This window comes from Dipodomys ordii, unplaced genomic scaffold (genome assembly GCF_000151885.1).
Source record: "Dipodomys ordii isolate 6190 unplaced genomic scaffold, Dord_2.0 Scaffold41, whole genome shotgun sequence".
In the NCBI taxonomy this organism is placed as follows: Eukaryota; Metazoa; Chordata; class Mammalia; order Rodentia; family Heteromyidae; genus Dipodomys; species Dipodomys ordii.
Window position 1 is genome coordinate 96,416 of NW_012267257.1, and position 16,668 is coordinate 113,083.

At 39.2% G+C, this 16,668-nt stretch overlaps 1 protein-coding gene across 1 annotated transcript in view; it reads right to left on the reverse strand.

The window, feature by feature from the left end:
• Gpbp1 (GC-rich promoter binding protein 1) overlaps positions 1-16,668 on the reverse strand; it is a 63,318-nt gene that overhangs the window by 34,572 nt on the left and 12,078 nt on the right. The window contains exons 2-3 of the mRNA XM_013018501.1: positions 14,852-15,792; positions 7,212-7,331 (exon numbers count right to left, since the gene is read on the reverse strand). Of these exons, the coding sequence (XP_012873955.1) occupies positions 7,212-7,274 (63 nt within the window). The 5' untranslated portion in view covers positions 7,275-7,331; positions 14,852-15,792. The remainder of the gene's footprint in view (positions 1-7,211; positions 7,332-14,851; positions 15,793-16,668) is intronic.

Genomic DNA, 16,668 nt, shown 5'->3' on the forward strand with positions numbered 1-16,668 from the left:
GAGACAGCACCTAGACCCAGAGAGTTCAAGCCCCCTAAACAACTAAAAAAAAAAAGAAAAAAATGACTTTTTTTTACTAATTTATTTTGTTGTTTTAGAATGATATTCAACAGGGTTATCTTTACATATGTCAGTTAAATAAGTACAATTTCATTTTGCATAGTGTCATCTGTTCCTTTTCTCCCATTCCCTCCCTCCCATCTACACCCGTTGCATAGTTCACTTTCATCAATGTCCAGTACAGCCAGTTCACTCCACTACTGCACTTTTTCACCCTTTTCCTCTGATTCTGTGCCTTCCACCCACCCTCCCACAGATGTGCATGTGAGTACACATATATAAGGTAAAGAATATAGTCATCAAAAAAAGAACAAATTAAGAAAGTAAGTCTTATACGTTTCAGACAGCATTACAAAAGCAAAAAACAAAAGGAAATGAAGAAACCCACATGCTCTGAAGTGGCCTGGGAGGGGAAAAAAATCTTTCTGGGGTTAAAAAAATACCAAAAAACAAATTCTAGAGACTACATCATGGGGAAATGGGAGGAAAATCAGTAACAAAAAGTGATCTTGGCAGCTTAATTAGAATATAAGGTCTCTATTTCTGACAACTTCAAACTCTTTATATAGTCTTGAAATGGGATTTTTTTTAATTATTTTACGGAATCCTAGAATGGGCCCTATGGAAAGTACAAGCCAATAGCATGTGCATTCTTGGATTCTAGTCCAGGTTCGTATTAATTAGCTATGTGAAAACAGTTAAGTCTGCTAAGCTTCCAAATAATCCTATATAAAGTGGACTTAGATAAATGTTAAAATCTATCTACAATTTAAACTCTACAATTCTGACTAGAATAATTTTATTACTTCATCTTTTTCAATATATTATTGGCCAAATTTATACCAATTGAGAAATCCTTTTTTGGGACAAACAAAATTTCAAGCTAAAATTTTTCTAGTAATAGCTGCTTTTTGAATGCCTCATCATGATAAAAGCTTAATTAATAACCAAACAAATCATTACACTCTCTTGGTTTCTCTCTATTACAGAGGGAAAAAAGTAGAATACAGATACTAAGCTATTAGTTGTTTCCAATTAAGTCCAAAGTCTCAAATTACTATAAGACAATTTTTTCTATCATCTCTAAAATCAAGATTACTTAACAAGATGCAAGCACATTAACAGTGTTGGGTTGAAATATAGCTCAGTGGCAAAGCACATGCCTAGCAAGTACAACATCCTAGGTTCCATCCCCAGTACCCCCCCCCAAAAAAAAAATCTGTATATTAAGTTTTTTTCCTCCATGGTTAAACTACAAGAGTACATCTTACAATAAATGATGTTATTAGTCTAGATAAAATATGGCACCTTTAGAGTAATTCCAAATAAGCAGCACTGTAGAAAACAACTCAAGAGAATTAGTCTGTTTTGACATTGTATATTATACGGAATATATTTGTTCTCAATCCCAGATTACAGATCATGGAGCTCCTAAAACTTCTGGAAAAATTCCATAGTGGAAAGATTATCTCTTTTCACTTAAAAGTTCATGTTGGAGTTCATACTAATAAGGTTAATTGAGGTAGAACCCCTAATCAAGCACAGGAAACTATGAACCCCCTGCTAATAATTCACTCTATCCATCTATATCCTTTATAATAACTAGCAAAGTTCGTGTTTCTCTAAATTCTGTGAGCTGTCTTAGCAAATAAAAGATGGTCATGTTCACTGGTTTGTAGCTAGTTAGAATAATGTATGTCCTAGTGAAAGAGCATAGGTTGTAGCCTCAATCCCAACATTTAGAGGTAGGGGTAGTTCAAAGCTTGCCTGGGCAACATAGTGAGAAAGCACAAGTGAGAAATACTTAGCACTGGCATCTGTGGTGGAAGGAGTCTTATATGAATTAACTCTCAATTCCTGAAACCAGGTAAATGATATCAGACTGAACTATATGATAACAGGTACAGCTGATATACATTAGAAAATTGCTTATGAAATTGTAATCCTTCTGTACATTACCTTGATAATAACAATTAAAAAAACTGAATTTAGGGGCTCAGTGGTAGAGTGCTTTCCTTGCATGCATGAGGCCCTGGGTTCGATTCCTCAACACCACATAAGCAGAAAAAAACAGAAGTGATGCTATGGCTCAAGTGGTAGAGTGCTAGCCTTAAGCTGAAGAGCTGAGGGACAGCGCCCAGGCCCAGAGTTCAGGCCCCATATCCGACCAAAAAAAAAAAAAAGAACTAAATTTAATTAAGGGGGCAAGGAATATAGCCTAGTGGTAGAGTACCACAATTTTTTTTTATTGAGAGAACAGAGAAAAAATTTTCCTTTTGCACCTTTTTTTCCTTTTTGCACAGGGCAAATAATCTACTGTAAGTACTGTGCTTTCTAGACTGTTCTTTACCTATGGTCTAGAAAACCAAAGTACATCAAAATTGTTTTTTTTTAATTTTATCAACGTATTTGTAGTTATCTCCCCCACCCCACTTTTTTTTTATTGTAAAGGTGATATACAGAAGGGTTACAGTTTACATAAATCAGGTAATGAGTACTTTTTGACCACTGTCTCCTTCCCTTGTTTTTCTCCCAGTTTTTCCCTCCTCACCCCTCTCCCACAAGTTGTATAGCTCATTTTCAACATAGTGTCTTCTGAGTAACACTGCTACATTTGTTCACCCTTTGTCCTACCATTTCTGTGCTCGCCCTTATCCTCCCCAAAACAGATAAACTTACATACAAAACGTACAGAAAACCGGGCGCCAGTGGCTCATGCCTGTAATCCTAACTATTCAGAAGGCTGAGATCTGAGGATGGCAGTGACTCTTATCTCCAGTTAAAAAAAAAAAAACACTAGAAAACCAGAAGTGGAGCTGTGGCTCAAGCGGCAGAGCGCTCACCTTGAGCCGAAGAGCACAGGGACAGTCCAGGCCCACTGTTCAAGCCCCACGACCAACAAAAAAAAGCAGTATAGAAATCAAAAACAGTGACAAAGGAGAAAAATAAATTTGAAAATTTTAAAAAGCAAAAAACAACATAAAATCTCCTGTTTCCATTTCTAAAGCTATAACCATGTTCACTGCAGCATTGTTTACCATAGTCAAGATATGTAATCAACACAGATGTTTCTCAGCAGACAAATGAATCAAGAAAATGTGGTATATACATACAAAATACATATAAGCGCGCACACACACACACACACACAGTGGAATTCTATGCTTCCATCAAAAAGAATGATACTGTACCATTCATAAGAAAATGGAAAGACTTGGAAAAAATTACATTATAAGCAAAGTAAACCAGACCCAAAGAAACATAGATTGGTATGAGTTTTCCCTTATTTGTTATAATTAGAAAATGCCTATAAATCTACATGTAAACACGCTGGATGGTAAAGACAAAAAAATACACTTGGGGGGGGGGGCTGGGAAGGTGGCTCAGTGGTAGAGTGCTTGCCTTGCATGCCTGAGGCCCTGGGTTCGATTCCTCAGCAGCACATAAGCAAAAAGAAAAAAGCCAGAAGTGATGCTGTGGCTCAAGTGGTAGAGCACTAGCCTTGAGCTGAAGAGCTGAGGGACAGCCCCCAGGCCCAGAGTTCAGGCCCCACGACCGGACCCCAAAAAAAAAAAAAATACACTTGGACATGATAAATCATACAGGACTCTAGACATTCACACAGTGAAACCAAGAAAGGATATTCTTAGGAGATCACTATGGACAAAGGTTCAATTATGCTATGGGCATATGATCATATAAAATGATGTTTATTGAAATTACTTTCTACTTACTTTAATATAGATTGACTAAATTCAAATATAAATTACTATGGAAAATCTCATAAGTAGTAAAATGTTACATATCAAAAATATAATTTAAATACTTAATGATATGGGTTCCTTCTACTTTTTTCATTAGCTAAGAATGTTCAGGTAGTGGAGGTGTGGCTCAAGTGGTAAAGCACCAGCTTTGAGAGAAAAAAGTTGAGAGAGTTCATGGCTCTGAAAGAGTTTAAGCCCCAATATAGCTCCTCCACCCCACCCCCCACCCCCAGCCAAGAGACTATTTATTTATTCTTTTTGTTTGGGTTTTTTTCTTAACTGTATTTTTTTTGTCTTTTCTTTTTTGGTACCAGGGAAATCAAACTCAGGACACTGTACTTGCTAGGCAAGCACTTTGTCACATCCCAGCCCTATTTACTCTTTTTATCTATGTCCATCTATAGTTATTTTATATGTCTGTACACTAGGCAATTCCCCCAAAAACTTTGTTCATTAACAAGGCAAACTAATGAAAAATACTGTAACACAATCAAAACAAAATAGACAAGTATCTCATACCTGTCAGACTACTGATTTAAAAGAATCATTAATAGCCCATAAACTACCCATAAAAAGACCAATACTAACAATATGGAGAACTTTCTTACTATGTCTTAATAATAGATGCTAATTTTAATTTCATTTAACAGTGGAAGATATTATAAACATATCTGCACAAAGTACTCTACCTTTATTCATAAGTGAAATGTTTCCTAAGTGAGACCTGAGAAGTTCATTTTATCCTTAAAATTGCAGTCATGTCATATAAAGTCTTATTACAGAAAAATATATATCTACAAAGATAGAAAAAAATTATGCAGGGAAAAGTAAAAGATGATCATAAAAAATTCTTACTATATATGGTACATATATTGAGTAAATGTCTCTTTATATGCTATGTAACCTTACACAAATTTTGGAGACCTTACATGTTTTTGTTTTTATAGTTAGCTGAAGAGAAGAGAAGGGTCTCATGGATGTTCCTTGCTAGGCTGGCTTAGAAACATGATCCTCAGGGCTGGGAAGGTGGCTCAGTGGTAGAGCGCTTGCCCTGCATGCCTGAGGCCCTGTGTTTGATTCCTCAGCACCACATAAGCAGAAGAAAAAAAAAGTTGGAAGTGGCACTGTGGCCCAAGTGGTTGAGCGCTAGCCTTGAGCTGAAGAGCTGAGGGACGGCGCCCAGGCCCAGATTTCAGGCCCCATGACCGGACCAAAAAGAAAAAAAAGAAAGAAACATGATCCTCAGATCTCAGCCTCCTAAGTAGCTATGATTACAAGTATGAGCTACAGACAATGTTTGTTTTTTAATAGTTTTCACCAGTAGTACTACAGGAATTTATGACATAAAAACCACAATTTCATCCAGGAACCAGTGGCTCAGGCCTATAATCCTAGCTACTCTGAGGATCACAGTTCAAAGCCAGCCGGGCAGAGCAGGAAAGTCTGTAAGACTCTTATCGCCAATTAACCACCAGACAACTGCAGGTGGCAAAGAGGTAGCCTTGAGCTCAAGAACTCAAGGACAGTGCCCAGGCCCAGAGTTCAAGCCCCACATATGACCAAAAAAACCAAAACAAAACAAAACAAAAAAAAAAAAACACAATCTCCTACTCTTCACATCTGAACTACAACTGAAGATAAGGCTCAAAAAAGATGATTCTCAACTGGGAAGGTGGCTTAGTGGTAGAGTGCTTGCCTAGTATGCATGAAGCCCTAGGTTCAATTCCTCAGTACCACATACACAGAAAAAGCCGGAAGTGGCGCTGTGGCTCAAGTGGTATAGCTAGCCTTAAGCAAAAGAAACTCAGGAACAGCACTCAGACTCTATGAGGTTCAAGCCCCACAACTGGCCAAAAAAAAAAAAAAGATAGTTGTCTACCATCTGGCATCTGGGCTATCTGATCACTTCAAACTACAATTTAGATGGTCAAGTTCCCAATGAATGCAGTCAAGAAATCAGACTCCTTTCATCTGCCCATTCCCACTTGCAAAAGGAAGGTTCCATTTTAGGTTTATTAGGCCTAGAATAATGAGGCCCCCAACTCCCCATAGTACAGCTACCTAATAAACTGTTCCTCAAAGGAACTGCTTTATTTGAAACACAGATGAGTACATTTAAGCCTAAAAGCATCCCAAGAAACAACTGGGATTTTAGCAGGTATTAAAAAAGTAAAAACAAAATCGAAATAAATACATATGTACATATATGGAGGCTGGTGGTTACTCTCAGTGAAAGGTAACAAGCTAAACCAATAAGGCCATTCAGAGCAAAAAAAATTCCAGAAACTGAAGAAGAGCCTTATTGGGTTAAAACCTCAAAACAAGCCTCAAAAACCATACCGTTTCTAATTAAACTGGATCAGAACAAGGGGCAATTTATACCCTAGGGCATAGTTGAAAATAACATCAATCTGCATTTAATAGAACCTAACAGATGGTTATGATACCAAAGAGGCAGACAGCTTTACTAAGATCAGGAAAAGATAAAGAGAACCCAGATAAAATGAAAACATCCCTGGACAAGGGAGCCCATGCCCTTTAAAACTCTGGAAGGCAATTATTTCACTTTCCCTTTATGGATAAATGTAACATTTAAAATAAATGTAGCATGAACTAGTACTAACTCTAAATAACATTCATGCAATTATGCCCAAAAGGTTATTTGGCAAAGTACTTAGAAAACTTTATAAAGAATACTGTCTAGGACTGTAAGATGTGGCTCAAGTGGTAGAGTACTAGGTGTGAGAAAAAGTCTCCAGGTACTGAGTTCAATCCCCAGTACTCACAAATAGATAGAAAAGACAAAACAGATAGAATAGATAGAACAGACAGAATAGGTAGGTAGGTTGGTTGACTGATTGGATATAGATATAGATACAGACAGACACTTCACTACTTAACAGAGCAATTAATATCAAACAAAGTCAGGGAGTATTTTAAAAGATAAACTATAAAGAAAAGAACAGGAAAAAGTTGACATGTAAGTTCAAAGTAGCTAACTGGTTTGAATTAAAATGTGTGGAAACTGAAGAGATGAGGGACAGCGCCAAGGCACAGAGTTCAAGCCCCATAACTGACAAAAAAAGAAAAAGGGTAAGATTGTGGAACCTTGACTACTAAACTAAGACAACCTTGGAAAGAAAATGGACTAGTGTATTAGTGGTATTCTGAAAACTTTTTAATAAAACCTGTAAGTTAAGTATGAAATAACTTGGTACTCTAGAAATAAACTGTTTGCTTTTTTGTCCTCCTGCTACACTGGCTTTGTGCATGATAGGCAAGTGCTTTGCAAATGAGTCACATTCCCAGCCAAAGCCTTCACATTCTGGTTACATATACATATAACATGAGCAAGAGAGACAGACAGACAGATGCAGAAAAGAATACCTTTGTTGATGATGGTGGAGTAGGAAAATTAAGCCAGGCTGGAGCAAAGTCATGCTGCGCCATTTAGGTCCAGTCTCTCCGACTCAATGAAACAAGGCTTCAACACCTCATGGCAAGTCCCTGTCACATAAAATGGAAGGAATTAGACCTGTAGCTCCTAATCAAAATTACCATACTTCTTTTAAATCACATGACCCTACTGCTCAAGATTTATATCATTTATAATATTTTGATTATGCCAGGTGCTGGTGACTCACAGCTGTAATCCTAGCTACTCAGGAGGCTTAGATCTAAAGACTGCAGTTCTAAGCCAACCCAGGCAGTAGAGTCTGTAACTCTCACCTCCAATTAACTACCAAAAAGACGGAAGCAGAGCACTAGCCTTGAGCCGGCCCTAAATTCAAGTCCCAGGGCAGGCACAAAAACAGTAAGGAGGGAAGGGATGACACTGTCCAAAAAGAAATGTGCCCCTTACCTGACTTATGTAACTGTAGCCCCTCTGTCCATCACCTTTATTTGACAATAAAAAGTTAAATAATAACAGTCTAATTACACAGGAGACCATGGCTTTGGATTAAGCTCTTACAGTAGGCCTCAACAAGATTAAAAATCAAAGTGAAATCAATCACACTCAAGTTCCTCATTACCAAACTGAAGCTAAGTTGTTATCTGGCCTCTAGAAAAATCAGGAAAGAGATATAATCGCTAAGTTTACCACAGACCAGTTCCAAATCAACATGATAGCCAATCTCCCTCTGCCTTAATCCCTATCCCACCCTCATAATTCACTATCCCCTTTGTAAGATTAATTTGCAACAACCAATCTGTCTTTCCATTTCTTCAATTCTTTTCTGTTTATAAAGCCAACTTATACTCAACCCATCATCACATTTATCCTATTTTATACAAAGATATGCTGCCTAAAGCTAGAATAAAGTCAATTAAAATCTTTTAATTTGTAAGTTTGTCTTTCACAGAATAAAAACCTACAAAAGGTAAAAAATGTATCCGGGCACTGGTGGCTCACACCTATAATCCTAGCTATTGAGGAGGATGAGATCCGAGAATCTCGGTTCAAAGTCAGCCTGGGCATTTGGAAAGCCAATGTGACAATCTTATCTCCAATAAACCACCACAAAACGAAGTGGCACTGTGGCTTAAGTGGGAAAACTCTCACCTTGAGCTGAAGAGCTCAAGGACAGCACCCAGGCTGAGTTCAAGCCCCACGACTGTCAAAAAAAAAAAAAAAAGTAAGTAAAAAGGACAGTTATAGAGGAAGAATGATTGCAGAAGAAGGAATTTGGGGGGGGGGGCAATGAGGCATATCTTGCTTGATGACATTTTACAAAGTTATTAGTTGTATACTTAGAACTTAAGTTTCTTTTGTAAAGTATACTTCAATAAAGCTTTTTAGGGGGAGATGCTGGTCCTGACACTTAAATTCAGGGTCTTGATGCTTCCCGAGCTTTTTTGCTCAAGACTAGCACTCAACCACTTGAGCCACACCTCACCACACTGCTTTTCCGTAGTTAAATGGAAGAATCTCACTGACTTTCCTACCCTGGATGGCTTAGAACCTCAATCCTCAGATATCAGCCTCCTCAATAGCTAGAATTACAGGCACAATACACCAGTACCCAGAAATAAAACTTACCAAACAAATAGAATAAAGTGTCTACTGATGTGAAACAATATTATCTACAGAGTATCATCTACAGCATATGTTTTCCCATACCCCAAATGGAATTTGAAATGTGATTAAGGCCATGAAACCAAGCAGAAAACAAAGCCTCTAGCATTTGCTTCCACCATCAATTTTAAAGGTCCCCTTATAACTAAGGAATACACTCCCATTAACATTGCTCTATAGGTAGTAATTCCTCTGACATTACAAGTAAGGAAAGGAATAGTTGCATAAACTGTTTTTCAGGAACCTGAAGAAAACTCTAACCAGTTGAAATCATTCACCTTATACTCGGGCCTACAAGTGTCTTGACATCAGAAAGCCACACTCTCCACCCTCACAGCATGCTAAAACCCAACACTTGCTATACTTTCTCCAATGAAGAACCATGAAGTCTGATCACACATGCACACACCACCAATCACTTTTCCATACATCTGAGACCACTGTTTCTTTATCCCATAAGTACCTTAAACCCTACATCAGGGAGGCAGATTTGAGAGTTATTTCCCTGTGTCCTCAAATTTGGCCACCTCATAAATAAACTTTTCCCCTTGCAAAACTCAACTGTTCCAATGACTGGCATAGTGCACAGCATACAAAATGAATGAACCTTCTGGTTCTTTATCAGATGATTGTTTCAAAAAGTAAAAACTGATTACCACTTGCACTACAGAAAATCTCTTGGACTTTTCTGCCCAGGATTGGCTTCAAATCTCAGCCTCCTGAAAAGCTACCATCCCACCAGCACCTTAAGCCATTTTTTGTCTGTTTATTATTGGGGGGGAGGGGAGGAAGGAGTTGCAACAGAATCTCACCATGCAGCTTCAGACTCCACTCAAATTCACACACACCCCCACTGCCTCTAGAATGCTAAAGTTCTAAGCATATACTACCACACCAACCTTTTAATAAGCAGAGTAATCAAATCAATGTAGACTTGTGTGGATGTTACACTAACCAAGCAACTTTGAATGTTCTTATCACAAAGAACTGGTAAGTATCTGAGATAACAGGTATGTTAATTGCCCTTATGTGATCATTACACTATAATGTACATGTATTAAATGTCACTTGATATTCCACAAATGTCAAAAAGGAAAAATAACTTCTACAACTATAATGACTATAATAAATGATGGTTTTATGTCTGAAAAAAATTGACCAAGGTCTAAACATAAAAGCTGAAATAAAATTCTTGGAAGCAAACACAAAGATGAAAAATATATGGCCCTGGATATATCAAGAGATTTTTAGATATTTACACCAAAATCAGGAACAACGGGGGTGGGGGGGGGGATGAACTGTATTTTGTGAACAATAAAAACTTCTGTGCAAAGAACATCATTAAGGGCAGGATTGAGAATGTGGCTTAGTGGTAAAGTGCTTGTTTAGCATGCATGAAGCCCTGAGTTCAATTCCTCAGTACCAAACAAACAGAAAAAGCTGGAAGTGGTGTTGTGACTCAAGTGGTAGACTGCTGGCCTTGAGCAAAAAGAAGCTCAGGGACAGTGTCCAGGCCCTGAGTTCAAGCCCCAGGCCTGGCAACAACAACAACAAAAACATTATCAGCCGGGCTGGGCACTGGTGGCTCAGTCCTAGTAATACTTGCCTAGCATGTGTGAAGCATTGGGTTTATTTTCCAAAAAGGAGTGAGGGATACACACAAGAGATGAAAACAACAGAAAGAATAGAAAATACATGCGTATCATATTTAATAAGGTCTGGCATAAAAAATGCATTAAAAACTTCTTACACCATCATTAAAAGACAATCCCATTTGGGCTGGGAAGGTGGCTCAGTGGTAGAGTGCTTGCCTTGCATGCCTGAGGCCCTGGGTTCGATTCCTCAGCACCACATAAGCAAAAAGGAAAAAAAAAGCCGGAAGTGGCGCTGTGGCTCAAGTGGTAGAGTGCTAGCCTTGAGCTGAAGAGCTGAGGGACAGCGCCCAGGCCCAGAGTTCAGGCCCCACGACCGGACCCAAAAAAAAAAAAAAAAGCTAATTCAGAATTTGAGGCCATGACTAAGTACCAGCACACAGGCACATGTGTACATACACACACAAGAGAAGCCATGTAAAATACACAGCAAAACATACGACAGTACCATTATCCATAAATGTCAGCCATAATTATTATTTATAGACCTAGAGTTTGGACAAGCGGGAAAAATCAACAGGGAGAAATTGGGGAAGGGAAACAGTCCTACAATGGTTCTAATTATAAAAGTAATAATGTATACTTTAATAACCAGAAAGTATAAAATATTGAAAATATCAAAACATTCAGGCGAAGTAAATCTGTCCTAGAACTATTGCTGTAAGCAAAGTTCACAAAGTTAAAACTAGTGAAGAAGTATTAAAAATTGTGGTTAATGGAGTGATTTATTCAACTATTTGCAAAAACATCCCCAATAGGGTGTTACGTGCTTCTTCTCTATGAATAAAGGTCAGGCAGGCCAGGCACCAGTGGCTCACACCTGTAATTCTAGCTACTCAGGAGGTTGAGATCCGAGGATTGCAGTCCAAAGCCAGCCTTGGGCAGGAAAGTGTCTGAGACTCTTATTTTCAATTAACTACCAGAGAACCAACCAGAAGTGGCACTGTGGTTCAAGTGATAGAGCACTTGCCTTGAACTGAAGAGCTCAGGGACAGAGCCCAGGCCGAGTTCAAACCCAAAGACCGACAAAAAAAAAAAAAAAGGTCATGTAATTCCAGACCAACTTCTTATTCACATTAAAGAATAGACAAGTAACTTGAACTCAATAAATCAATAAACTGAAATGGATAAAATACAGGCTCTCCCAAGGGGAGGAGAATAGAATGTTCTCACCAATTTGTATGCACTACAAGTGAAATCTGGTAGTATAATGCTATCCATCCCAGCACTGAGGCATGAAGATGGGAGTGAGGCCAACCTGGGTTTTTTCTTTTTTTTTTTTTGGGGGGGGGGTCCGGTCGTGGGGCCTGAACTCTGGGCCTGGGCACTGTCCCTCAGCTCTTCAGCTGAAAGCTAGCGCTCTACCACTTGAGCCACAGTGCCACTTCCGGCTTTTTTGTTTTTGCTTATGTGGTGCTGAGGAATCGAACCCAGGGCCTCAGGCATGCAAGGCAAGCACCTTAACCACTGAGCCACCTTCCCAGGCCGCCAACCTGGGTTTTATGGTTGAGTTGCAGGATAGGCAAGCCTAGCTGCTTAAGGGGAGTCTGTCTCATAAATTAATTAAAAATAGAAATACGACAGTGCATGCATGAAGCCCTGGGTTCAATTCCTCAGCACCACATAAAACAGAAAAAAAACGGAAGTGGTGCTGTGTCTCAAGCAGTAGAGTGATGGCCTTGAGCAAAACCCAGGCCTGAGTTCAAGCCACAGGACTGGCAAAAAAAAAAAAAAAAAATACTACAAATTGATCTAACTATGAAAATATACACAACCTTAGCTTGTTATGCCAGAGGAGTTGTTAAACTCCCTAATCTCAATTTTAGAGCAGAAAATGTCTAAATATGAGTATATGAATACCTAGATCCTTTTATTCTTAATACTTGTTTTGCTCTAAGAAAATAAACAGAATTCAACAGGTGAGTAAAAAAAAAAAGCTCTGTTTAGAAATAAATGAACAACTAATAAGGCACCTTGGAAAAAGTTTTCAAAAATTACAATGTATCTCAAAAAGATAATTAGATGATGGACTGGGTATGTGGCTTAGTGGTAGAGTGCTTGCCTAGTATGCATGAAGCCCTGGGTTCAATTCCTCAGCACATAAACAGAAAAAACCAGACGTGGCGCTGTGGCTCAAGTGGTAGGGTGCTAGCCTTGAGCAAAAGAAGCTCAGGGACAGTGCCCACACCCTGAGTTCAAGCCCCAGGACTAGTAAAAAAAAGAAAGAAAAGAAAATTAGATGGAATAAAATCTAAACTTAGCTGGTGCATTCACCAATGTACTGTTTAAAATATTAGTGAATTCTTTAAAAATAACATTCCTTGGGCTGGGAATGTAGCTTTATTGGTTAAGTGCTTGCCCTACAAGCATGAAGCCCTGGGTTCGATTCCTCAGTACCACAAAAACAGAAAAAGCCAGAAGTGGCACTGTGGCTAACATGGTAGAGTGCTAGCCTTGAGCAAAAGAAGCTCAGGGGCAGAGCCTAGGCTCCTCTGAGTTCAAGCCCCAAAACTGGACAAAAACAAAACAAAAAAAACCACTCTGAATGCCTGCACTTCACTAAAAGTAAATATAAGTAGCTAATAGCAACTAAAATCATTCAAACCTGAAAATATACAAGTATCATTACAAGTTTCTCATTTGTCAAACAGATTTCTATTACAGCAGTTCTTAAAAAGGCACACATTGAATGGCGCTGTGACTCAAGTGGTAAGGCACTATCCATGAGCTGAAGAGCTGAGGGACAGTGCCCAGAGTTGAAGCCCCACAACCAACGTTAAAAAAAAAAAATTGCACACATTGCTTATAAACTTGTCAGTATAACATTACTAATAGAAAAAAAGGGTTTTTTTTGTCAGTTGGGGGACTTGAGCTCAGGGCCTGGGTGCTGTCCCTGAGCTTTTCTGCTCAAGGCTAGTACTCTACTTGAGCCACAGTGCCACTTCTGGTTTTCTGGTGGTTAACTGGAGATAGAGTCTCACGGACTTTCCTGCCCGGCATAGCTCTGAACCGTAATCCTCAGATCTCAGCCTCCTGAGTAGCTGAATTACAGGCATGAGCCACAAGTGCCTGACTGGAAAAAAAAAAGTTCTTAATTCAGTTTACTCAGTTCCTATTTATTGCTTAGCAATGAGTTTTCTTTTTGAAGTTAAAAACTTAATTTGAATGCAAAACCACTTCAACAAATTGTTTCAAAAACTTAATTTCTATGTTAGAATAGGCTGCAACTTAACCTAAGCTTTTTTTTAAAAAAAAAGTATCAGATTAAAAATCAAATACCTTATTATAACACGGGTTTTTGGTTGTTTTTTTTTGGTCAGTTGTGGGGCCTGAACTCTGGGCCTGGGCACTATCCCTCAGCCCTTCAGCTCAAGGCTAGCACCCTACCACTTGAGCCAAAGCACCACTTCCAGCTTTTTCTGTTTATGTGGTTCTGAGGAATCAAACCCAGGATCTCAGCATGCAAGGTAAGCGCTCTACCACTGAGCAATCTTCCTAGCTCCTTATAACACGTTTTAAAGAACTACAAATCCAAACCTGAGTGCTCTATGGGCAACGCAGTCTACATATACATTTAAAAGGCAAACTGCAATCAACATGCATACATTTAAAATGTAAGTCAACCTGGGAGCAAGGAAAGGGCTGATATTGTCCAAGAAGAAATTTACTCTACCTGACTTATGTAACCATAACCCTTCTGTCCATCACCTTTATTATCACAAAAAGTTTTTAAAGTAAAAAACAAAAAAGCAAAATAGCTAACCATCATATCAATCTATAAAGCCTACAGTAAATACCGACAAGATGGACTGAGCTTTTTTTTTTTCTTTAAAAGTAAAAAACTTGTAGCCAGGCGCCAGTGGCTCACGCCTGTTATCCTAGCTACTCAGGAGGCTGAGACATTCAAAGTCACAGGGGCAGGAAAGTCCCCAATAAACAATCAGAAAACCGGAAGTGGCACTGTGGCTCAAGTGGTTGAGTGCTAGCCTTGAACTGATGAGCTGAAAAACAGTGCCCAGGCCCAAAGTTCAAACCCCATGACCAACAAAAAAGAAATTTAAAAAACTTGTAACTTAGAACTGTTACAAATTTGAAATATTCTTAAGCCTTAAAATTATTTTTTTCTGCATTTCAGTTCATTCAAACTATGGTTAATGATTATTTTCACACTTTCCAGGAAACTGAAGCCAAGCAATATTATTGCAAGAAACTGAAAGCTTTCCAAGAATAATAGGTTAAATTTGATTCTCGTTAGTTTACAAATGAAGATTTGATTTGCTCACCATAACAGTACTTACAAATTCCAACAGGACTGCACAGGAAGGTGTTGTTTTCTCTATTATCTTTATGTTTTCCAGTTTGTTTTTTGATTTTGTATCCTCTGAAATATCCAAGTTCTTTGAAGATACTTAACCTATGACTATTTGACATAGAGTTTTTCAAGTCAGCTACCCATACTTCTGTTTTAAAGTTTTCATATGGCTATCTCCAGAATTAGCCAAGTTCCTTGGGTTTAAGAACAAAGTCTTCTTTATTATTCCATGTACTTGTCACTGTTGTACTTATCCACTCCAGATGAAAATATCCAACTTATAAGCCAAGAAGTACAAATAAAAAAGAAAATTTCACATCTGAGGAATATTTCTCAACACCAGCATATACAAATAGCTATCTCAACACTACCATGCTGGTACAAAACTGTAACATCTTAAATTTCCACGTAAATAAAAGATAGAAAGAAAAAAACTCTGTATTCTTTCAATGTCTTCATTTAGAAAAGTTGTCCCATTGTGACATGAAAAGGGCTAAGGTCAAAAATTCCTAAAACTTTCAATAAAGGTAAAAATAAACTGCCATGAAACTTCAGCAATAAACAGTAATTTGAAAATGCTGAATCTACTCAGTATACACATCAAACATCTTACAGTCTGGGCTGAAGAACAGTTAACGGGGAAGGGGGGTGGGGGGGGAGACAAAAAAATACCACCAGCTGAAAAACTTTAACCGGTTATATAATCCATGTGAACCAAAATAATGAAGAAATGACTGGGTCTCTTTAGCTTGTTGAATTTGTTCACTACTATCAATTCACTTCAGAGATGGTTCTTGCCAATTTTTATTAAACTTCTGGGGCAAAATTATCCAAAAACATTGTAATTCCAAAATGGCCACTTGAAATATCCGGGGCCTTTTACACAAAACCTAGAAGATGATCTTCTTATCTGAATAATTCAATCACCTGTGAAAGTTACAGAAAACAGAACAAAACAAAACTTGGATTACACAGAGTTTTGATTTTGAGCTAAAATATCAACTCCCCCCTCCGCCCCCACCTTGGAAGGCCAACCTCTGGAAATTCTCTTCTGAATATGCAAGCCTACAGGAGCCTAGAAAAGGGTTTGTTTATGCCCTAACAAGCACTCAATCACAAGTCTACTAAATGAAAGAGACTTCGGAGTGAAGGGGTGGAAAACAGCTGGGCGATGGTATCGCGCAGGACAAGCACTGCTTGGAACTGGGAACACGAGGTGGACCTACCACAGGGAGATTTATAGGAGCAAAAGTGAACTTTCTTGAGTAAATTGCTAAAACTAACAAGCTGGCACCCAATCCTTCGTAAAGATCGCCCCTAGTTCGGTGCAACGTTCCGCAGGAAAACAAGTAGGACAGGTAGGTGTGCTGGGCACGGAGCACACAACTTAGGGGAGAGAGAGGGAGAGAGAATACCAGAGAGACGCTCCGTCCGAATTCGGACTATCTAACAGGCCGGAGAGGTGGGGAAAGGCGCGGAGCGGAGCCAGGACGCTTCGGAGATTCACCGGAGGGCCAGACCTCCCCGCCCCCGGGGGCAGCGAGGGGACGGACCGGGAGCAGGTTCCCATTTCCTCCAATTAAGAAAACAGGTTTCTCCAAAACTGAGGGTGTGGGAGGAACCGGGCCCGACTCGTAAACCACACGGGAAGAATGGCTGTCTCCCCGAAAGGAAGAAACAAGTCTCCTCAGAACCACCCCCCCCCCCGGCCAGGAGGGACGAGGCGGTCCTCGTCGCGACCCGCGGCGGCGGCCCGGGCGGGGAGAGCGGGAGCGCCGGGCGCCGAGGAAGCAACCGAAGGCC